The sequence below is a fragment of the Lactuca serriola genome, chromosome 7 (assembly GCF_051521515.1).
Source record: "Lactuca serriola cultivar US96UC23 chromosome 7, Lser_US96UC23_V15, whole genome shotgun sequence".
Lineage (NCBI taxonomy): Eukaryota > Viridiplantae > Streptophyta > Magnoliopsida > Asterales > Asteraceae > Lactuca > Lactuca serriola.
Genome location: NC_136414.1, coordinates 136,339,562 through 136,364,295, shown reverse-complemented (window position 1 = coordinate 136,364,295; position 24,734 = coordinate 136,339,562). Strand labels below are relative to the sequence as shown.

The 24,734-nt window shown below is 34.9% G+C and overlaps 1 protein-coding gene across 1 annotated transcript; it reads left to right on the top strand.

Annotated features, from left to right (window-relative positions):
- Window positions 1-8,011: 8,011 nt before the first annotated feature.
- On the top strand, window positions 8,012-13,008 carry LOC145062829 (ATP phosphoribosyltransferase 2, chloroplastic-like). The gene is made up of 11 exons (XM_079010421.1): window positions 8,012-8,249; window positions 8,334-8,395; window positions 8,488-8,601; window positions 9,577-9,642; window positions 9,744-9,851; window positions 9,941-10,024; window positions 10,524-10,625; window positions 10,705-10,818; window positions 12,064-12,144; window positions 12,539-12,640; window positions 12,913-13,008. Exons 1-11 carry the CDS (start codon window positions 8,012-8,014, stop codon window positions 13,006-13,008), a joined length of 1,167 nt encoding a protein of 388 aa, XP_078866547.1.
- Window positions 13,009-24,734: the final 11,726 nt, after the last annotated feature.

Sequence of the window (24,734 nt, the reverse complement as noted above, 5' to 3'; positions counted from 1 at the left end):
AAGTGCCTTCCTTGATGTTCTTTAGGCGTCAGTTTCTATTAAGAATTTGTCACCCTAGACTGACCCGTCTAGCTATAGCGAACAGCTCATGTGTGGGGGTGTCAACCCCATATAGATCTATACACAATTACCTCGCTCTCCCTCCAGGAGACTCCGGTTATAACTACAGGACTTACGGTGTATGCTAGGTAGGTACGGTGAAGGAGTGTCTCACAAGAGCCTCAAATAAAATTTACACGAATTTATTGAATAATGCATATGGCGTTCTTAGTGTAAATTTATGACTGCAGTTTTGTGACACGCGCTTCACAGCTTTATGACATATAGCTTAACACTTGTATTATTAAAGCTTTATGTTGGTCAAATTATGACACACGGATATTCCTGTCTTAGAACTCTATTTTGCATACCGGTTATATTAAATTATTTATAACAATATTTATAAATAATTACTAATTGATTGTCAACTTACAATATGCGTTGTAAAAGTAACAAAATACTCTAGGTTTTAAACCTTTGAAATAGTACAACTTTTTACGATTATTTTACTAATAAAAACTATATTTTAGTAAAATATTCAAGTGGGATGGTGGGTTTTTTTAAACACACCAAAAATTTGTTTGAGTGTTTTGTAACACCAAAAATACTCTATTTTTGTTGTGACTATAACTTGTCACAATTTACATAAAATTACATAAAACCTTGAAATTTATTATGTTTCAACAATTTTACTAGTATTTGTAACAGCCCGGAATTTCAGGTATTGTTATATTTATGATTTTGGGTGTTTTAAGAGGAGACTCGGCGAGTTGGAGCCTAGACTCGCCGAGTAGGATCGCGGATCTGGTCGCGGGTTCGCGACTGGACTCGACGAGTCCGGATATGGACTCGGCGAGTCTGCGCTGTTTAGCGAAAACCCTAACCGTTCAGGGTTGGGACGTATATGAGGGACCTTATGGCCGTCATTGTTCACCCTAGTCCTCTGAGAGAAACCCTAATTCGATTGTGAGCATCTGGAGCAAGGTAGAAGACCATTGTTGATTTTGGAAGTGTTGTTTTGCAAGGAAGAGGAGGCTTGGTTAAGGGAACAACAAGAGAAGCCACGTTCTAAGGATTTGGGGACACAGAGAGCACGTTATTCAGGTAATATTTCGAGTTGCATTCTCCTAGGTTGATGTGTATATGGATTTAGGGTTTATTGAACCCTTTTGTGGCTAAATTGAATGTTACCTTAGTCCCCCAAATGATTGGAACCCTGTATTGGGATCTTTGGAAGTCCAGAATGTCCCATGCCTGAGCATATCGGGAATCAATGGAGGTTTTGGATTGGAATCCTTATGCCTTAGGTCAAAATGTAAATTATGAGTCATGGGGTGTATTATGAGCACCGAAATGAGGACCTTACGTGATGAATCAGTCTAGGAAGGCCAGACCTATGAATGGTCGGAGCAGTTCTGACCTTAGAAAGCAGTTTGAGCGGTTGCATGGCATGGACTCGCCGAGTCCGATGAACAGACTCGGCGAGTAGCTTGAAGATTAACTGGGACTCGTCGAGTTGTTCTTCAGACTCGGCGAGTTGAGTCGGGGTGGCCCCGCGATTCTTCCAGGAGAAACTCGTCGAGTCAAGGAGGATACTCGACGAGTAGAAAGGGAATCTTAGAGAATTGGTGAGGACGTCTAGACTCGCCGAGTCGCCCTAGCACTCGCCGAGTCCGGTCAAGTTGACCGTTGACCGTTGACCGTTGTCCGTTGACCGTTGACCAGAGTTGACCTATGTCTGACTTCTTAGGGATAGTCAAACTTAGAAGATAAAAGTGTTAATAAGAGATATATGATGTTATAGGGAGATTGTAGCTCGGCGGATCGAGCACGAGTGATTTCGGGATTTGCTAGCTTTCGATATTCACGAGGTGAGTCTTCTCACTATACTGTACCCGGAAGGGTTTGACTGTGTGACCGGAAGATCAGATATGATATGTGATATATGTGCTATATGTGGTAAGTTATTTGTTATACGTGCTATGTATGTTATGTGAGCCGGAAGGCATTATGTTATGGGCCGGAAGGCGATTATGTTACGGGCCGGAAGGCGATTATGTTATGGGCCGGAAGGCATTGTGTTGTGGACCGGAAGGTCGGTGTGGGTAGGACCGGAAGGTTTACCCAGCAGGGACGGAAGTCCCCTGAGACACATGGACCGGAAGGTCAGGGCCTGGAAAGGCGTATGTGCGTAAGTTGTATATTGGGGAACTCACTAAGCATTTATGCTTACAGTTGTTATGTATGTGTTTCAGGTACTAGCGAGGACCGTGGGAAGGCGCCGGCGTGATTTGTACACACTGATAGATGTTTTGTGATCTTGGGATTTAGATGATTTGTATTTTGACATGACACTTGAATGTTTATGCTTTGTTTGAATGAAAATACTTTATTTTTGAAATGAAAAATTTGTCTGAAAATTTACGGTGTTACAGTATTAGTGGTAAAAATTTGTATATCCAAAAATTTACCATTTTGAGTGTAAGCTCTCATATTTTACCATCTTTCAGGCTTTTATAACAAAAAATGCTTTAACATTTTCTTTGACATTATTTGTGATTTTTAACACAGATTAAAAGAAACCATTTTCACTTAGCATCTTGTTTCATTTTCAACATGACACCAACATATGTGAAACTACATAAAGATAACTTTGTTCCAACAACTTGAGACTTTGTAAAAATCTCGATTTTAAGGAGTATTAGTATGAGGTCACAACATTTCAACACACATAAACATATAAAACATACAAGTGCATGCAATATCCAAAGATTTAAACAAGACTTGACTTGTATTCCCCCTCCCCCCCTAAAAAAAAAGGATGAAAACTTGAAAATAGCGGAGTATGAAGCTCACCTTGAGGATTTTTGAGATGTAGAAGAGAATGAAGAAGGATTAGCCTATCTTGTTCTCTTGGTAAGAATCTCGAAATGGTGGTGCTCTAGGGTTCATTTTCATGAAAATAAGAGTGTAAGAGGAAAGATCTTAGTATAATCTTGAAATAAAACAATGGACTTTAACCTAGAACTTACCAAGTTTATGACAATTTGAAGAAGATTTCTTGAAGCTAACACATGCACACACCCACGAAATTTTTGGGAGGAAAGAAGATGAGAGAAGTGTTGAATGTTTGTGAGGAAATGAGTTGAGAGTGAAGTTTAAATGAGAGTGGGAGGAGGAGGGAGGTCAGCCGAGAGGTAGAGAGGGAGGCGGAGAGAATAGGAGTTAACCTATGGAGGGTGATAAGATGGTGTCTTGATACATGCAACATCTAGTATGGATATATGGGGGATAATAAGGAGGCGACACCCTTCCTATCCATCCCTTAATCCTTTTTTTATTAGCCCAACCGGCCCAAGGAGGTTCTCGGCCCAAGGTTGGCCCAAAATAATTAGTGGGCTTTGCTTTTGCTTGACCCACTAATGCTTAATAAGGTGTTTTTTATTCAAAGAGTCCAAAAATAGGAGTCCTTGGCCCAACCAAGGCCCAAGTATGGGTTTTCAGCCCATATAAAGGCCAACTAGAAGCTCTCGGCCCAAAAAGGCCCATTAGAGGAGTTTTCAGTCCAATATAATGTCTAATAGAAGTTTTTGGCCCATTAGGGCCCAAAGAGGGGTTTTCGGCCCAACAAGACCAAAAGAAGAAGTTATCGGCCCATTAGGGCCCAATAAGGAAGTCAAGGATTTTGGGTCAAAAACTCTTGGCTAAGGCCCAAAATTGATCGGACTTGGTTAATTGGATTGAGTTTTGGGCTTATACGAGGTTGTTTCGACTTGAATGACAATGTATGAAAGTATGAACTTAATAGCCTTGAAGTTTGAATTTCACTAGATGAAATGTTGCAAGATTACACAAGGAGATTATATTGTACAAGGATCAACATCTTAACCCTAATTTGCTAGTTGTGACAGATTCTCAACTTGATTTTCCAATCACTCACAGGGATTTTCTGTTTTGATGCTTCGAGAAGATTGAGAAGGCACCGCTCTCAGACTTTGATGTTAATCATATTCTCTTCTCTTTATATCTTAAATATGACAAGCCTCAACTCAAAACACGGAGTTCGCAGAAGATTGTTGCTTTGATGGTTTATGCACCTGTTCCGACTGAAAACTTTGTCAACATTAAGTTCAAAGGATTTCGAGGAGCAAGTCGTACCGAAGATGAATTCACTCTGGCAGACTTACCACGCATGAATCTGTATGACTGGATTTCATTGTTCATGATTGTGTCCAAAGAAAAAAAGACATACGAGCCAATTGTTTCACACCTGAAGAGGATGATGATTTGCTACATTCATGAAATTGAGAAAATGGATGTAGAAAAAGCATCTGCTCTAAAGAAAAGGCCTGTTCTAAAGCCTGAAGAGGAGCCGAAGGATCTATATAAGCTCAAGCTAGGTAAAATCTGAAAAGAAAATTGGTGTGTAGTGTACCAACGGAAGGATGGTCAAAATGTTCAGAAGAGTATGTTCTTCTTGCGAGACAAACACTTATACTCCACTGCTGCTCTGAACTCTATCCTTGGATTGACGGAAGCTTGTAAATCTAACACCGCTACTGATCAAAAATGTTTCTCAGACATGATCTAGTGGTACCTCGTTGTCAGGAACACTCTTCTGAATTTGATGTCGATACTATTCAAGGTGCAGAAAAGACAACAATGATTCTCTCCTTTGGAATTTAACACAAATTGGGAGATTGTTAGGCTTAATATTGTTGTGTCAAAGGTATGTGCTAGTATAGTCTTATTTACCGGTTTGGGCATGTCCATTCACGGTTTAATTTCTAGACTTAGCTTATTTATAGTGCATGCATGTATCAGTTAGGGTTAACGTTTTGTCGCCCTACGTAGCTCTAACAGAGAAGTTCTTCCTTGAAATCTTATAGAGCTATTCTAATCAAAGCTTTCGACACTATTTTTGATCTTTGTTCTTTTCATTTAATTTTTGTTATTTAATATAGAATCAATCGATGTTATTCATTGTTCTTACATTAACTATGTTGAATAAAAATGAAATTTTATAGAAAAATATGATGAAAATAAAATTAAATACATTTAGGCTAAATATGTAAATTTAGTGAAAGTTAGGTTCTTCCCTAGTAGTTAACTCACTTTTATAACTTAGAACCTTAAATGTAAATGATTTGATGGAGAAGAATCATTTGAGAAATATTTTAAGTTGCTAGTACGTTTCTAGTTATTATGGTGGTTAAAGTGAAGTAATAGGATTTATAAGGGTATAAAGTGACAAATTGTCAAAGGTATACACAATTTATTTCTTTTCTTCCCTCTGTGAGGGAGAGAATGGCGATTTTTCAAGGTTGAAGAAGATATAGAAGTATAGATTAAAGATTTGAAGCTAAGGAAACATTGTGAAACTTGGAAGGTATACTCTCTTTCATCTTCTCTATAGAAATCGAAACAGAGTTTAGAGTCATTCCCATATAAGAATCCTCAAGGTTAATACATTATTTGAGTGAGGTTCGTTGTTAAATATATGGTCTTGAACATCCAAATAACATCATTTGGTCCATTAGAATGTTTGATTCCATCTCTAGTGATGGTGTTAGAGATTTGGAAACCTGATAAAGAATTACACCCTTAGCTTAGAGAATTTGTAATTTAGCTTATAGCTGTATCTTTTGAATTTAAACCCATGAAATCTAGGCTAATTTTTTTAATTTATAAGATCATGTGTTGATGGTGATTCCAAGGTTTCTATTAAAGTTGTGAGTATAATTGTATTCATTATTGAAATTGAATGTGATAGTTTCAATTCAAATAGAAACATTGATAACAATTGTAAAATTTCCAAATGAATCATTGGATTTAAATGTAAAACTTGTTTGAATTTAAAAAAAACATTCAAAGGTTTTAAATTAACTCACAACTTATATGAAGGAATTGAAACCTTATAACTCCATAACATATATTGAATCATGTTTCAAAGATTGGAATCATGGAATCTACACTCCCAAATACTACATGTAATCAATGTAAGTTAAACTCAATCAAGGTAGCATATTCAAAACATCAAACACAAAAATTACTCCTGATAAATCTTATCTATATAACTTTTTACAAGACAACTCTCTAAAAATGTTAAAACTTAACATGTATAAACTAAAGGATATATACTAATCATTATAAAAAACACATAAATGAACTATCATGCAAAATAGGATATGAGCTCAAAGAACTATGTACCCGTCTCAAACGTAGGGTTTATATGGATCATGTAAAATTGCATTGCATATTACAAAACCATGTAAATGCAAAAGTCAACACAATTTTTTCTGAAAACCATTTTCAATCCTTATTTCTCAACTTATTGGCACTTATACTTCACATATGACCATTCTAATTCATTATAAATTATATTAAAAGATCGGGTAAAGATTCAAGTCCTTCATAATAAACACATAGACATGAATTTAATGTTTAATTAGGTTCTTAAAACTTCATTAACTACAATCTTAACTTCAACTCAATCAATTGTGTCATCTCTATAGATTTCTTCCAACTGAATGTACATTTATTGTTAGAAACCTTGTTCTAATACATTTGGATATTTAGTCCACCAATTTCAAATAAAAGGAATCAATGAGTTATTTACCATTAATGAAGCTCCATAGCTCATTCAAAATCCATTTTCTTCAAATTAGGGGTACAAATCCTAATTACTTAAGACTTTGTCACTCTTCTAATATATTTGGTCCTTCAACATAAGAGCTACTTTAATATTACCATAGTTGGACTAAAACTCTCTTATTAGTCCATATGTTACATTTCAACTATTAGCACTCTTGATTTATACAATTTTAGCTTGTTTTGAACAATAAGTATAAAATTTAAGTCAAGTGTTTATTAAGTTGATATACTGGATAAGTTAGATACTATAATACATCTTTATAAACTTATGTGCAAGTAATATCTACATAATTTTAGTAACTATTGAACCAATGTTATTTATCCACTCGATTTATTCTCACACAAAATGTTAAAAATAAAGAAGCAACAAGACCTTTCTCTTTGTGAGCATCTAAACACAAAAAGGAACCATTCAACATTATATTCATGTAGAAATACTATTAAATACACTACAACACTTACACAAATTTGATAGTTTGTAAATATTATTATACGATGTATTTCATGTTGCTATATTGTATACATTAAATACTACAATATATCTTTTTAAAAGGCCATGCAAGCCATATTTCACATACATATAGTTACCATTGAAGATATTAATCCATATGTATGACTTATTTGCACTACAAATTTTAAGTGGAATGGTGCGATAACAATACTACCACAATAGTATTTCTTTCCTAGAGATGGACATTTCATACCAAGGGGATCCACTAAATCATAACAACACCAAAACATGGAGATAACTTAATACTACGTAAATACTACAATACATTATTTTAACTTTTATTTTTTTCACAACAAAATTCAAATATTAAAATCCATAAAAACACCAAAACCTGGAGATAAAATAACTTACCCATCTATTTAATTTATTTGTACTCCAAACGTTAAAGCCAAATGGGTAATGAAACCACTAGAAACATTACTTTTGTTGTCGTGGGCATTCAAAACCTAAAAGAGGATCCACTTGGCATTATACCCTTCATGCAAAGTAACACCAAAACAAGGGGTTAAATTTGTAATTTACACATATAATTGTTAGATTTATTTTAGGTTAAAATTAGATGGCACAATATATGTTGTAATCTTCATTCATTACAAACATAATTACATGTATTTTGATAACAACACAAGATTATATGTATAAGATATACGGGACCACTAGATACTTGCTTTTCTCCGCCGCGTGTATATATAAACCCAAAAAGAGATCCTCCCTCCACACCATTTCCTTCACGGCGGCGTTGCATGTCCCCCTCCTTCCTCCACCAGAAATCGCGTCGCCGAAAAAGATTCAACGGAGAACTCAACCATGTCTCTCATGCCAACATTTCTCCAGCAAGGCCCCATCGTCGGTGGCGGTTTCACTCAATCGTCATTTCTTTCTTCTACTAAAGTTTCCGTCAAATTCACCATCTCATGTTGCACCATCCCATCTCCGATGACCCATGTTAACGGAAATGTAGATACAACATCTACTGAGAGGAGTGAGATTAGGCTAGGTTTGCCGAGTAAAGGTCGAATGGCTACTGATACGCTAGATCTCCTCAATGTATACTCTCAATCTCTTCATAATTTTTTTTTGAATTTAGTGTTTTTTTTGTCTACATGTAAGTTTTTTTGTGTTTTTTTGCAAAATTGTCAATTATCTGTGAGGCATCCGAACCCTAGACAATACGTTGCAGACATACCACAGGTTACAATGTCTATTGAAGATTGCATTAGTACAATCTATTTAATGTTTTTAAGAACTTTTCAATTTAAATTTTTTACAATGTCGATTCGCAGCTAGAAAATCTTGAAGTGTGGTTTCAGCGTCCAAAAGACATTGTACGAAAAATGGTTTTAGGAGATCTAGACATCGGCATTGTTGGTCTTGACACAGTTAGCGAATATGGAGAGGTATATAACACACTTTAACCTTGAAAGGAACAACATGCAACCTCCTCTCTTTATGTATTTCTGTTTAACTATGTGATACATCTTATTTTGCACTTAACCTGAACAGTTTTATTACTTGAGAAACAATTTTAAATGAATTCCCTTCAGATCTGTAAAGTCGTTCTAATATAATAGTAATTCATTTTCACAATTCATCATAGCTACCATTTTAGTAGCTTAATTAACATAGAAGTCACTTCAATAGTAATATATAACTTAATGTTAAAAACACTAACATGCTTCTGAAATTTCACATAATCCTGCTTCATTTTTAGTCTTTGGAGTTGTTTCCAACTATGAGGTATGGATACAGCAGTAGAACGAAAGCGATCTATGTCCATATAATGTTTTGTATATATAAAGACCCACTTGTTTATAAGTGATAAATAACAAATGACTTCAAAAACAAGTGACTCTTTATTCAAGAACCATTTTAAAGTAAAATTGTAAATGACCACTTTACAGAAAATGAAAATAACAACATGATTAGTAACTTAAACTGGATGTAATATTGAAAAAAGTTCAAATAATAATATTTTGTAGATTTAAAAAGTAATATTAGTAGGTTGATGATTCATGCAGAGGAAGAAACAATTAAAAAAGTACCTTGAGAAGGAGAAAAACATGCAACAACTGAGATCTTCAAAATTTAGAGAGAAACATGGTCAATTGTGTTATAAAATTGGAATTTAGGGTAAAGGGTAGTCCAGTTAAAAAGGCAGCCTTTCCTACTTGGCTCATCAAGCCAAGTTTTATTTACTAAGGAAAAAAGAAACACTCTTATATTTTGTATGATCGGATCTTCACATATTATGCTCATTAGGTAAAAAAGAAAGACTAAGTGATCCCAAGTAAAAAAGAAACACATAGTTACTACATGCGATCTCTGATTAATAAATGTGTCTTTTGGTCTATATGTGTTGATCGTTTCTACAGGGTAATGAAGATCTAATCATTGTTCATGATGCACTCGCGCATGGAGAATGTCGTTTATCTCTTGCTGTAAGTCAGCCTTTTCTATATATAATAACCTACCTTAATAACATTAACTGATCATTTAAATTTCAAAACTATATATTTGACATCTCTTCTTCATTTGTTAGGTTCCAAAACATGGGATCTTCAAGGACATCAATTCTATTGAGGAGCTAGCACAAATGCCTCATTGGACTGCTGAGAAGCCTCTACGAGTTGCTACTGGTTTTACTCATGTAATAGTGAAGTTGTCTTTTTACTAGTTTCACCTAGTTAAAGGTTCAAGTTGGTATTTACATTAATTCTTATTTTTTTCTCTTGGCAGTTAAGTCCAAAATTTCTGAAAGAAAATGGTATTCACCATGTCTCCTTTTCAACTGCTGATGGAGCACTGGAGGCAGCTCCTGCTGTGAGTCTTCTTAACTCTGACTTCTGTCAGGGATTACTCCCATGGATTTAGGGTTTATTGGAAGAAATCATAAAATAGCTTAGCTGATTTGGTTATTATAGCATTTTACTTTCATTCCTTCTTATTACAACATTGTACTTTGAAAATTTTACCCACTTATAGCAATGTCATCCAAAGACAGCAATTTTCACATGTAGAACTAGGTGGATGTTTCAAAGTATGATGTCCCACTAAGAAAAAAAAAGTTAAAGTGTAACAATGTTATAATTAGGTAATTTTTGATAGTAATGATTTAACAAGATAAAAAATGAAAAACATGTATGTTGTAAATTTCACCTTCTTTTGGGTAGCCTCTAGCTAGGTGCTCATTTAATTCGGTTCTTGATGTTAAAAACCATGAAAAAACAGAAAATATAATGATGTAATGGAAGGAAATGAATGTAGGTTGCTATAATTCACATTATATTGTTCTAATGTCTATGTATTTTCATTTGCTTAGATGGGAATTGCGGATGTTATTGTGGATCTTGTTAGTAGTGGAACCACATTAAAGGAAAACAATATGAAGGAAATCGAAGGTGGAGTAATATTAAGAAGTCAGGTGAAGTTTTCACTCCAAAATTATAAGCTTTTCATATCTTTTTGAATTTTCTGATTTACATGAATAACATATTTTTCAGGCGGTCATGGTTGCTAGCAAGAAGTCGTTGCTCCGGCGTAAGGGTTTGCTAGATATAACCCATGAAATGCTTGAAAGATTTGAGGCTCATATAAGTGCACTTGATCAATATACAGTAAGTATATCTGTGTTTGTTTATTGTCTTTTATAATAGATATTTTTCAATTTGAAATTAGTGAGTATTATTTAAATAGCTGAGAATCCTCCCCCCTCCCCCACCGTCACCACAATACCCATACAAACACATGCACAAATATTGACATTTTAGCTTATAGTAGAGGTAGAAAATTTATGGTGTACAAATTTTAAAATTGCCATTTCTATGTAAGTGAAGAGTATTAACTCAAAAGTCAAAGGTATGGTTTGGTTTGTTGGAATGGAATAAAAAAGTGTTTGTTTTTCCTAATGTAATGGAATATGGATCATTTTTGAAGGAATGTGATTCCCTCCATTTTGTTAATTTTGTTGACACAATTTTTTCTATAGATTCATAGTATTAATTAAATTTGAATTTCAGAAGTAATTATATAATATATTATTTATTGTAATTATTTGGGGTTTAATGAACTCATATGATGCTGAATTTTTTTGCTTTTAATAAATAAAATCTTATTTTGTTATAATTATATATTATATAAAATATAATTATGTCACTATTTCATTACCTTGTTTATTACATTACGATTTCAAGATCATCCTTGTTGCATTCCATACAATCAAACAAACACTAAATACTCATCCTTCACAAAAAAAATGCAGTACTTATGATTTTGGGTTGTTTTGGAAAAACCCTAGATTTGAAATCAATGCAATACTCTTTGTTTTGGAAAAACCGAAGATTTGAAATCAATGCAATACTTCAGTGTTTTTGAAAAACCCTACTGTTTTACTTTTTTTTATCTCCTTGTAATTATTTCTTGAAATCAATACGTCTATAATTCATGGTTGTGTCTAAAAACCCTACATTTCCATTTTATGGTTAGTTTCTAAAGATTCATTACTTTTTCATCCCTAGTAATCATTACTTGAAATCCAGCTCTACTTGTGATTTTGGGTTATCTCTGAAAAACCCTACATTTCCGCTTTTGGCAAGTCTTTAAAACCAGCTTATATTTCTTTTTTTTTTTATCTCCTTGTAATTGTTACTTGAAATCAGCAACTTTGATTGTGGTCCTCGATTTTTTAAACCTTATTAAGGGCTATTTTGAACCATCAATTAATAGTCAGATACATTATCTCAACATATGACAAATTAAAAGTTGCAAGTTTTTAAGATAGAGGAAGCTAGTATTTTTTGGGGTAGGGAAATTTACATTGCTACTTTACTTTCCTCATGTCCATTAAATAGAATACATATCAGGTAGTGGCTAACATGAGGGGATACAACGAAAAGGAAGTAGCTGAGAGACTTTTGACTCTACCATTATTATCTGGCCTTCAGGTAAAAATTTCTCCTCGAATGTTTTAAGTACTAAATGTAAGAGATAGTAATGTACTTTCATTATCTATACATTATAGCATCCTACATTCAATTTTTTTTATTAAAACACTATACTTAATTTTCTTTTTCATATTAAGGCATTGTACTAAAAAAACCAACATGATTATAGCATTGTACTGTCAAAATATTTTGTTAGTACATTCTACTTCAGTGAAAATTACTCTTTATTTGGATGGTATGGCTATAATTGAGTGATTTTTCAATGTACAATGTTGTGACATGAGGAAATAAAAGTAGGATGTGATAATAAACAAATCAATGAAAGTTGATGTTGATTCTTGCATTAGCTAACAAACTTACAACCAAATGTGTGTTTTTTTTTTATATTTTTCAGGGTCCAACTATAAGTCCAGTTTTTGGGTTCACAAATTATTATGCTATAGTCATTTGTGTACCCAATAAATTGTTGTACAAATCAGTTCAGCAGCTAAGAGCGGTAAGTAACCCTAATCTTGTTGCATGTATTTATATGCATATCTTTTTTATTATTATGAACAATTATAATTTGATAAAGACATGTTGTCTCGATAAATATTGTTTAACGGGTATTTAAGAAAATAAAGGTCATAAAAAAATAAAAAGGAAAATTTGTCAAAATTTAGATCTTAAAGTGAGAGTTTGCTTTTCCTTAATTCCTTCATAAGTTTTTGTTTTTTGTATCAAGTAAAAGGGAGACAATGATATATAGCTTATTGGAAAATTGTGTAGATTGGAGGCAATGGAGTTTTGGTGTCTCCTTTGACCTACATTTTCGATGAAGAAACTCCCAGATGGCGTGAACTTCTCTTAAAGCTTAAGCTTTAAGTTGAAACAAAAACTTACTGTTTGTAATAATATGAGTTGCTTTGTAGGTTTCTGTTAAGGAGTAATTTGCTCATGTTGTATCTTAATAATGTGTTCCCTTCGGGATGTTGTTTGCAGTTTCTTTATCGTGTTATGTACTTTTGGTGCAAAAGTATCGTGTTTCCTTCAAGATGTACCTTTATAAACGTGTTTCCTTCACGATGTTGTATCTTAATAATATGTTTCCCTCGAGGATGTTTGTAATTTTCTTGTTGGATTCTTTTTATTCATGGAATTTGGAATGTGTCAAATGATTTGGATTTAGATAAATTTTGATTTTGCAGGATTTAAATGCTATTGTATATATGTTTAGTTAAGATTATATATATATATATATATATATATATATATATATATATATATATATATATATATATATATGTGTGTGTGTATGTGTGTGTGTTACAATCTTGTTTGTGTTGCAAAGAATTTAGATAGTATATCTATGTTAAGAGACAAATGACCTTACATTTAAAAAAATTATATAATTTATATTAATAGTTTACAAATAATTATAAAAATGATTTAAACTTTATTTAAATACAAGTCAACAATCAAAAAAAAAAAAAAAAAAAAAAAAAAAAAAAAAAAAAAAACAGACGTACCTACACATGTGTGTATATACAATCCAAATCTCTCCTATTTTCTCACATCTACAGTCAAGAAAAAGACAGGTTGCATGAAATAAAACAATCTTCTCTCTCTCTCTCTCACACACACACACACCGATGAAACACTATCACCACAAAAGAAACTAAACGCAGAAGCAATAACACCTTCCCTCATCACCTTTATGGCCGGCAAAACAGAAAAAGAAGAATGAAATAAAACATGCTCACAGGCTCAAGCTGAAAAAGATAGGAGAGTGAAGGCTGAGAAAAAGAGCTTGGATCGTGAGACGTAGAGAGGCAGACGGCGGACGTAATATTATGTAAGGGCAAAGAAGTAAAATACAAATCTGATCTCTATCCCAAAGTATTTGGATTTTAAAAAGATACGAAATAAGAGGGTTTTAAAATGGGATAATGTCATAAAAAGGCTTAAGTTTGGCAGAAAATGTCGGTTTTACCATTTAACAAAATTTTGGTTCGTTTATACATCAAACTTGTCATTTTTTTTTTGTCGGTTTTGCCTTTTTACCTGTAATAGCAGGTTTCCAGGTTACCATTAAATATTTTTTGCGAAAAAACCCTTAAGTTCACAAATATTTTGCAAAAAAAAAAAAAAAAAAAAAAACCCTTAAGATTATAAACATATAAAATATAAATACATATTCAAAATTTGAGAAAATTAAATAGTTTTTTAAAAATAAAATGTCAAAAGTTTATATCAAGCTAATATAAGTTTTGCTTAACTTATATTATGAAACCAAAACTGAAATATAATTTTGGCTTTACGTATGGTAAATTTTACATTGATTCGATATAAATTTTTATATTTAAATTTTAAAAAAGTTACCTAATTTTATCAAAATTTGAATTTATTCCTTAATTACTACTTAAACTTTTAAAATCAAAATTAAAAAACATCTATTAGTTAATAATTAATTATGCTAAAATAGTTAAACATATGAATAATATGACATTAATTACATTCAAATAATTTTTTTTAAAAGGAAAATAAAAATATTATATGTTTAAAAGGTTTGTATTTCAGAAAAACTAAATTGCACAAATGATCCAGTGGTTTGCTCAAATTTGTCACTTTGGTCCAAAAAGGTTTCGACTAGCACCAGTGGTCCAAAACTTTCATTTTGTTGCGTTTTGTGGTCCAATCTGTTCTGATTTTTTTTCAAAATGACGGATTTGCCCTTATTAATATGATTTTTCTATTTTTTATTATTTGTTTATGATTTTCAAATTAAATAAAAAAAATAAAAAATAAAAAAATAAAAAATAAATCTTTCTCTCTCTCTCTCTCTCTCTCTCTCTCTCTCTCTCTTTCTTCATCCCCACTATATGCAATGATTCTCTTGTAATGACTATGCACAAAAGTCACAGAGACTTGGCAACAGACATTACAAAGTATTCCAATGGAGATCAATTCAATAGAAACGAAGTCTCATATTCAAAGTACATTCCTTTGAACATCCTTCTTTGCATTAAGTTTTCTGATCTTACACAGATTCAGAGAATAACTTCCACCTATGAAAACAATTCCATATTACCATTTTGACTATCACTTCTGAACAAGAGTTTCTTCTTTTCAGAATATGTTAATATGGTCCTTTCCAAAGTTTACACTATACTTCCAATTGTCCATGAGCAACCAATCTTTGGTAAACCTCAGATTATCCTCGACAATTACTTAATCATTTTAGTCATATCTGGTTCTATTCCTTTTTCCCTCTTAATGCCCTACGTATTTGGAAAATTTAGAAAGGATAAATATTATAGCACATGAAATCGATCCTATACCCGAAGCCTATGGGACACGATTCATGCTATAAAATTTTTTATTTGCCATGTTCTCACAATTCGAACTATGAAGAGGATGTCGTAATCATAATCGAATTTTGAGAATGCAACATATATAGAATTTCCTTATGTTGAACCATTCCAACATAAAAATCATATATATCCTTGACTAAAGTTGATTAAAATCTCAATCTAAGCTTATAGAATTAGAATGAAGTATAAAATTCTCTCCCTTAATTATAGCATAACAACTTTTCAAAGCGAATTGAAACTTTTGTTTTTTATAATTAACATTGCTAACTTGCAATACTTAACATAATAATCATGCTCCCACTAACATGATAATTATAATCTAACTAGCATAACACTTTATGCTCCCACTAGCTTTGAAATGTACCCAGAAATCAGTTGGACTTCTAGAAATCAATACTTTATTGACTTTCTTTCCAAAGTTCAGATTTCTGATATGAGATGCTTTGATAAGATTTTATCAAAATCATACACCTTTCCTTAGATAGCTCACATGTGTTTCTAAACAATTATGAAGAGGGATGCCATAATCATAATGTTTAGACCTTTTGTCAATCTCACAAGTCCATGTTAGTGTGTCGGTTAACTACGCGCGCTCCACTAATGACTTTGAGAATGAAAATATCACACTTGCTATCTTCCTAAAATCTACTTAGTGAAAGCGTTTCCTCACCATCATTTTCATGAATCGGAGAGAAACCTTATGACATTTATATTTTTTGGTGTATGTGTTCCTATCCATGTGAATTTGTCACAACCATAATCTCGAAACAAGGTTAGTGACAAATCCAAACTCATATGGATGGAACTTGCCCAAACTCATTTTCTTGCCACCCGGTAGCACAAGGGCCTGTTGGATAAGGTGTCTAAGTCCATAACTATTTCTGGTATGTACTTGACCCGGTTTGGCATGGTCCATTTGGGTTGCATGGCATCATGCATTTGGATAGACTAAATGAGAGAAATAACACTTGTGGTTTATTAATATATTATAAGTTCTAATATATTAATAGAATTATTTAATTAGTATTGATCAAGATTAATTTAGAATTAATTATGTGATCAAAAGATGACTAATGAAATATATGGGTTGATTATTTAAACCATCCATAACTTGTATAGTGGGGTAAAGGCTTCATGGATTATCAAGATGGGCTAAGACCCATAGGATGCTCCATGGAGGTTTAAACCCATGGGTCATGGAAATGAAGAGCCATGTTACATTAGGTTTTACATGGTGTAATCCTAAGTGTAACACACTATATAAAGAACATGACATCCACCAAAGTCGATTAGTGACAAGAGGGCTAGGCCGATTTTTCAAGTGTTCTACATTCTCTCAAAGTCATTCCAAAGCACTTGGTGTTGTGTGAAACATTTGAGGCATCACACTTGGGGTGCTAGGCTCTCAAGGTTTTCAAGGAATCAAATCAACTAGAAGGTATGTAATTCTAGCCATCTTTTATATTAAAAGTTCCCCATGTATGCTAGATAGGATTATGAACCTTGGAAATCAAATTTGGCATGTATTTTAGACAAACATAGATCCAAGGTTTTCTAGAGTTGCATGTACACTCAGGAGTGTTAGAATGCTCATTACCCATCAGTGGTATCAGAGTCTAGGCTTGTTTGTTGATACTTGATGCAAAATAGTGTAAAAAACCGAATTTTTAAGCTGTCTGCACAGGGGACTCGTCGAGGCCAAGCGAAACTTCAACCAACTAGGCGAGTTAATTCTTGCACTCGACGAGTTGGTCAGGTAGAGACCAGTTTTTCGATTTTTGCTGCTGGAAATGGACTAGAAACATTACCCTAAACTGTTTTGGTGTTTTAAAACTTGTTTTAGATGGTGTAATTGTAGTTCTAATCCATTTACAATGGCTAATATCAAAATTACATGATTATATGTGTTCATATTGTGACAACCTGAAATTTATTCCGTCAATTTTAACCCCTTCTTCCGTTAATAAGCCTCGTTTTATTTAACTGTCCGTTAACTTTTGGACTGGTTAATTAATGTGGGACTTTTATAATAACTTGGTAAGGGTTGAAACAAATTAGAAACACCCACAAAATGCCCTTAAAAATGTTTAGTTTCAACCAAGTCAAAATTCGACCGTTTAATCGGGTGCGACCAAAAAGCCCCGTTTAACGGCAGTATCGGGTAGATTTCCACTGAGCCCCAACTCCAACCCCTATATAAGGGAGAGTAAACTCCATTTCCACCCTTTTCATTCTATCTCTACACTCTCTCTTTACAACTTATTTTCGAGCCAAAAATCGTCCATTTCGAGCCCCAAACGAGTAAGCAATCTACCCTAACTTGTTGTATAGCTTATCTAGCATGAAAATTCGAGTTTAAGACATAAAATAGGGGCAAGATTATGTGTTTACGGCCCAAGAACTCTCTTGTACCGTGAACACCATTAAATGGGGGTTTTAAGCCCCAAAACCCCTCTAAACTACCCCTAAGGCTTAGATATGGCTAAATGACTTATGGAAACGGACTTAGAACACATTGAACTAGACTTTTGGGGAGTAAACTTGAGTTTACTTCCCAAGTTGTGATTTTCTTAAGTATAAAGGTTTTCTTAAAGATTTTCATCAAAGTTTTCCCCCATGTTTTTATACTCCTACTTGGCTAAGATACTACTGCTTCACTACTACTTAGATTAAAATCCTACTTGATAACGCTTTCACTTCGTGATGCACTTATACTTGTTAACACTTCTACTTCACTTATACTTGTTAACGCTCCTACATCACAATACGCTTTTACTTCACAATACACTTATACTTCACGTTACACTTATACTTCACAGTACGCTTTTACTTCACAATACACTTATACTTCACGTTACACTTATACTTCACGTTACACTTATACTTCACAATACGCTTATACTTTGCAATACGCTTATACTTCACGATACGCTCCTACTTCACGATACGCTCCTACTTCACGATACACTTATACTTCACGATACGCTTCTACTTCACGATACACTCCTACTTGTTAACACTTATACTTTGTGAAACACTTCTACTTCGTTAAACACTTAAACTTCGTTAAATGTTCCTATTTGTTAAATGTATGTCTGTGCTTGTATAGATATATATATATATATATAAATAATGTTTAAAGGACTTAGGAAGGGTTGTTCGCCCTATTTCCTTTTCTTCGTTGAGATGTGGTCTGGTGGGATCGAATGTCCGTCCGAAGGTTGTTTGATCATTAGTTATATATTATGTATACAAGTATAGACATACAGGTTTACATTAGTCAGTTCATTTGTGAGTCTCTATCATTGGTCCAATATTTTACATCAGATCTCACTATATGAGATACATCTTCAGTACACGGCCTTTTCCGTTGTCAAGTTGGTAACCAGAGTGTCTTGTAGGGAGAGTGGACATTATGTGTATAGATCTATACGGGATTGACACCCCCGCACCCTGACTGCTAGCTACAGTCCATGTCCTACCAAGCCAAGGGGTGAAAAATGTCATACTTACACCGACGCTTGTAGGGCGTCAAGTACTCTAGTGTCGATTAGTATGGTTACGAGTATCTCCATGTTACCTTATAATTCATGGTCTTAAGGTAACGGTATTTAACACTGTATGCTGGAAACACACTCTTGGAATTACACTGGTTTAGAGCGTACTAGCTGTATCTTTCATTTGATACTGTCTAGGGTCTGTATTCACTGTTTTAGACCTTACTAGCTGTATCTTTCATTTGATACTGTCTAGGGTCTGTATTCACTGTTTTAGACCTTACTAGCTGTATCTTTCATTTGATACTGTATAGGGTCTGTATTCACTGTTTTAGACCTTACTAGCTGTATCTTTCATTTGATACTGTCTAGGGTCGACATTCACGGCTTTAGACCTTTCTAGCTGTATCTTTCATTTGATACCGTCTGGGGTCTGTGTCTCCTTTTGATAGACAGAGTCAGGCGTGTCGTTCATTCGATACTCTCTTGGAGTCTATGATTCCTTTTGCCTTAGTCAGCAGTCTTCACTGCTGAGGCATATATTATTTTCCCTGATATTCTCCTACTTTCTTTAAAATCAAATCCCGTATTTTGATAATGATAGTGTTTAAGGGAAAACTACTTTTTACAAAATAACTCTGACCAGTCTTGGTAGAAGACTTCTTTTAAATAGAAAATATAGGATTATCTGGAAAGGACTCTAACTCACCGTATATCCTAAAACTACTACTTATATAAAGTTATTTGAATAAAATGACACTAAATACTTATGAACTCACCAGCATTTGTAAAAATGCTGATACTCGCTTTTCAAATAACTTGTATTCTCAGGTCAGTAATAGACAGGTACATCCCCGGAGCTTTTGATGAAGACAGTTTAGTACCAAGATGCACTTATACTATTACTTGTATTACTTTGACGTTCTATGTAATGTAAACCATGTAAAACTATTACTATTAATGCAATGGTTATTGTACTTTGATTACTATACTGCATATGTTGTGATACTTGACATGACGTCATCCATCCCAGAATGTTTTCGCCGTTCCGGTTTTGGGGTGTGACAGATTGGTATCAGAGCATTGTTTATAGTGAGCTAAGTATATGAAATCATAAAAGATATATAGCCTATAAATACATATGGATAAAACACTCTGACCGAGAATTATACTTTAAAATTTTACCATATTTTACCAAAGTATAAGAACACCCATAATCTAAACACTCGAACACAAGTATCACAAGAAGAACAATAATAAAAGTCTTCGGATGTTGAGCATTACCGTCAAACCTGGGCATTTATGTAATCATAAGCTGAAATAAATGTAACCTGATCAACTACATTTATTCGAGATGCAATGAACGTGTGCTTGGGAGTGATAGTGGTGTTGCAACGAGTCTGAAACTTACCAACTAGGAATGCTAGATCCAAACATAAAGTTTAAAATACTATGGGAGTATTTTGGAATACTAAAAGACTCACACTAATCCTAGAATCATATTCAGAAGATAAGAATCAAACAAGAAATTAAAATACCATAGGGGTATTTTAGGATCCATAGACAACCTTGTGTGAAGAACTAAAAAGATCCTTATTGATATACCTACAATTATAGAGGGTATACTCCCAAGGTTATATATAATAAGGATCCCTTAGGCTCAGAATGTGTGGTTTCGCTCTACTTCCTTTTCCTCATTGGGATGTGGATATAGAGTAGTATCACATATTCTAAGGCCTATCGGATCTAAGCTATATATGATTCGTATACCATATGTGATCGTAGTAGGAATCGATATGGATCACCCAGTGAAATGTTAATAATCTCTTAGGATTCTTTAGACATTTCCATTCTTGCACGAACCCTATAGAAAACCCTATCCACTTCAGTGCTTGACAGAAGAGTTGATTCAGACCCAGAAGAAGTTCATTGAGAAGATTTCCAGTTCGGAAATGAATGAACTAGGTTGAGACTATTGAATCACCAAGTGCCTATATCTTTTAGGGACATCGGTGAGAGATTCGCCTAAACTTCCGAGATTTCCAGTCATCCATCATGAAGTGATGACACCCAGAGTCGGATTCGGAAGTAAGGCGGAGTAGAAATTCAATATGTCTTCACGAGAAAAGAACCCTAGGTAACTACCCGAAGGAAACCAACGCCAGTCTCGGTCAGGGATACGAGGTAGACAGAGGGAACCAGTACATGGAACCCAAGAAGTGTCTTATCCTCACGATTCGTCACACTAATACACCCATAAAATAATACAATTTAGTGAGTTAGTGGTTACACTACTCACGTTATGTGTTAGGTAAAATCGCCTTTTCCTGTTGCCAGTAACACGATTAGAGCGGATCCCCACACCTCTATTGAGGGTATTTAGCCATAAGCCTTCATGAGCCTTTCTTCCCACGGTCTTCGTTCCGAACTGTTCTCAGATCTTTCCAAGCCGGAGAGCGAACCTTTCCCAGTATAAAGGAAACTTAGTAGGAACGATTCCCATCTTATGGATTTTTCTGATACTCATACTCCTACCTTGAATACCAGGACTACATCATAGGGATGTTGGTCGACACTCAGACAACCAATATCCGAGGCACGGGAAAAATTTAGGCCTAACATAGTAAGGATAGATATGTCCAGGGTTAACCATCGTCTCTCATCCGCTTGAGTTCCTTTCTGTATAGGAAAAACCATGCCTCCGAGCAAGCGTAACCAATCCACTAGCAAGAAACCTACTCTCCTACTCGATGAAGCTACTTTCCAAGCTGCAGTCTCGGTAGCCGTAGCCGCTGTCATGGCTCACCTGAATGCTAACAATGCCAATGTTAGCAAGGGCCCTATCGGGAATTCCGATCCTAGCAATGGACAGCAGCAACCAACACCTGCATACCCAGCCACCCAAGAACCTCAACCAAATCCACTGAAGAGAAAACTCAAGATCGAGGAGGGAGGTACCTCGGCTCAAGGACCCTCCGAAGGGCAACGAGCTGAGACAGTCAATACCCATGCCAGCCCACCCATCCTGACCTCCAGCAGACCATACCTAGGAAGCCTTCCCCGCTGCGGCAAGTGTGACAACCCAAGTTGTTCCGTTACATTTCCCCGTTACCATTAACGGAATATTCTAGTTTATAAAGTTCCGTTAATTAGAGGTCGTCAATTTAATAAACATTCCATTTGTTTGCATTTAATATGCCGTTAAGTCGTGATAAAAGGAAATAAAAACACATAACACACATATCCATTTATTTGGAAAATGTTAAGTTTTATTATTACGACCACTAAATCGGGTGCGACCAAAAGCCCCGTTTAACGGCAGTATCGGGTAAAATTCCACTGAGCTCCAACTCCCACCCATATATAAGGGAAAGTAAACTCCATTTGAGCTCTTTCCACCCTCTCTGTCTCTATACTCTCTCTCTCTAGACTCGTTTTCGCCCCGAATCCGCAACCAAACGCTTCCAAATCGTAAGTCTCCTTACCCTAGCTTGTTCCAAACATTACTAGCTGTAGTTATACCCCAAAAATCGTCCAAGAAGGCAAGGAGTAAGGAGTTTATGGCCCAAGAACACTCTAGGGCCGTAAATCCCTAAAATGATGCCAAACTTGCCTTTAAACTCACCCTTAAGTTTGGAAACTAATTGGGGATTTAGCCTAGGAGTGTTTAAACATCAAAACATAAAGTTTTAGGGCATAAAAGAGAGTTTACAGCCCAAGCACATGCTTAGGCCGTAAACCCCTCTAAACCATGTCAAAATGCCCAAAAAACACTCCCAAACCACCCATAGGCTTAAGACATAAAATAAGGACATGCTATTTATGGTTTGGAACATTTAAACACAAGGAAATATGGGTTGGCTTGGAGTTTACGGCCCAAGCAAGTACCTAGGCCGTAAACTCCCCAAAACACACCCAAATGATAGTTTTAATCCCCCAAAATGGCACCACACTCCATTATAAATTGCTAGGAAGGTATTAGGGGCTTAAAACTTCACAAAACTCAAAGAATGAGAGTTTACGGTTGTAAACTCCATTAGGAGTGTCCCTAGGCCGTAAACTCCGAAATGAAGCCCTTAGAAGCCTTAAACTCACTCATGCCTTTTTGGAAAAGTACTTAGAAAAATCCCATGAACAAGCTAGAAGACTTAAACACCCTAGGACACCCTCACCATGAGTTTATGGCCATAAAATCATGGGGAGTAGTCCCTGGGCCGTAAACTAAGTGTTAAGGGTTTACTCTCGGAGAGTAAACTCCATTCCTAAGCCATACACAGGTTTAGACGCTACCCGGGACACCCAAACACTTATCCAAAGTGTTTTCCGCTCCTTTGAGCCCTTATATTTGTTTAATTAGTATTAAATATACTAATTGTATATGAACATATGTTATCATATGTTAAATAGGTCATTGTGTGTGTTCGAGTCCTTGCGTGACACCGAACGCCCAAACGGCACCTTCGTCGGACCTACTTACACCAGGTGAGTTCATACCCCTGAATGAACCTTTTAATGTTTTTACATGTTTTATAGGGGGGGAATACAAGTTAAACATGCCAGTTATCATATCAATCACATGTGATTGATAACCCGCATGCACAAGATTTTACCATACTTTATACTGTTTTACCGAGTAGGACACTATAATGGTTCCCAAAAAGGTTTTCATTCGTTTCAAAACTCTTACTTATACTGTTTTGTCTAAATTCATTCTAAACTGATTTATGAAAGATTTCCAAAGGTTTTCAAACATGTTTTTACAAAAGAATACAAATTGTGATTTTCTCCGAATATAAAGGCTTTTCATCAAAGTTTCTCTTTCACGACGTATACTTTTACTTATTAGATACTGTTGCTTAGCTTATACTTATTTTATACTCCTACTTGGTAACGCTTTCACTTATACTTGTAGTCGCTTATACCGATAGACACTCTTACTTCACTTATTGTCGTCTCTACTTCGTGATACGCTTATACTTGGTCGACACTCCTACTTCACTTGCGACCGTTTCTACTTCACTTGTTCGACACTCTTACTTCACTTGCGACCGCTCCTACTTCACTTATTAGACACTCCTACTTCACAAGAATCACTTCTACTTGATACACACTCAGTGGTAGTTAGATATATGTCTGTGCTTATTTAGGTACATATAAGTAATGATTGAAAGACTTAGGAAGGCTCGTCCGCCCTATTTTCTTTTCTTCGTTGAGATGTGGTCTGGTGGGATCGGATGGCCATCCGAAGGTCGTTTGACTCATTAGTTATATATTATATATATGAGTATGGACATATAGGAATTCTCTAGCCAGTTCAGTTAAGAGTCTTTACCTCTAGTCTACACTTACATTAGAAACCCACTATCGGGAAGTCTCTACCTCTAGTTCAGCACTTACACACTACCCACTATTTGGAAGTCTTTACCCACTATTTGGGATGCATCTTCAGGACACGGCCTTCTCCGTCGTCTAGTTGGTAACCAGAGTCTCCTGTAGGGATAGCGGACATTGTGTGTATAGATCTATACGGGATTGACAACCCCGCACCCAGACTGCTAGTTACAGTCCCGGCCTACAAAGCCAACGGGTGACAAATGTCACATCTTATAGACGCTTGTAGGGCATCTGGAACTCTAGTCAGTATGGTTACGAGTATATCGGGTTACCTTAAAATTCTTTGGCTTTAAGGTAACGGTATTCGCCAGCAATTTACACTGTATGCAGGTAATTCATTTTAGAG

What these genes read in the sequence shown, in the direction of transcription:
- LOC145062829 (XM_079010421.1), top strand. Translation starts at nt 8,012, where the DNA reads ATGTCTCTCATGCCAACATTTCTCCAGCAAGGCCCCATCGTCGGTGGC. An exon ending in CACTGGAGGCAGCTCCTGCT is followed by an intron (nt 10,025 to 10,523) that starts GTGAGTCTTCTT and finishes TCATTTGCTTAG; the next exon opens with ATGGGAATTGCGGATGTTAT. An exon ending in GTGCACTTGATCAATATACA is followed by an intron (nt 10,819 to 12,063) that starts GTAAGTATATCT and finishes AATACATATCAG; the next exon opens with GTAGTGGCTAACATGAGGGG.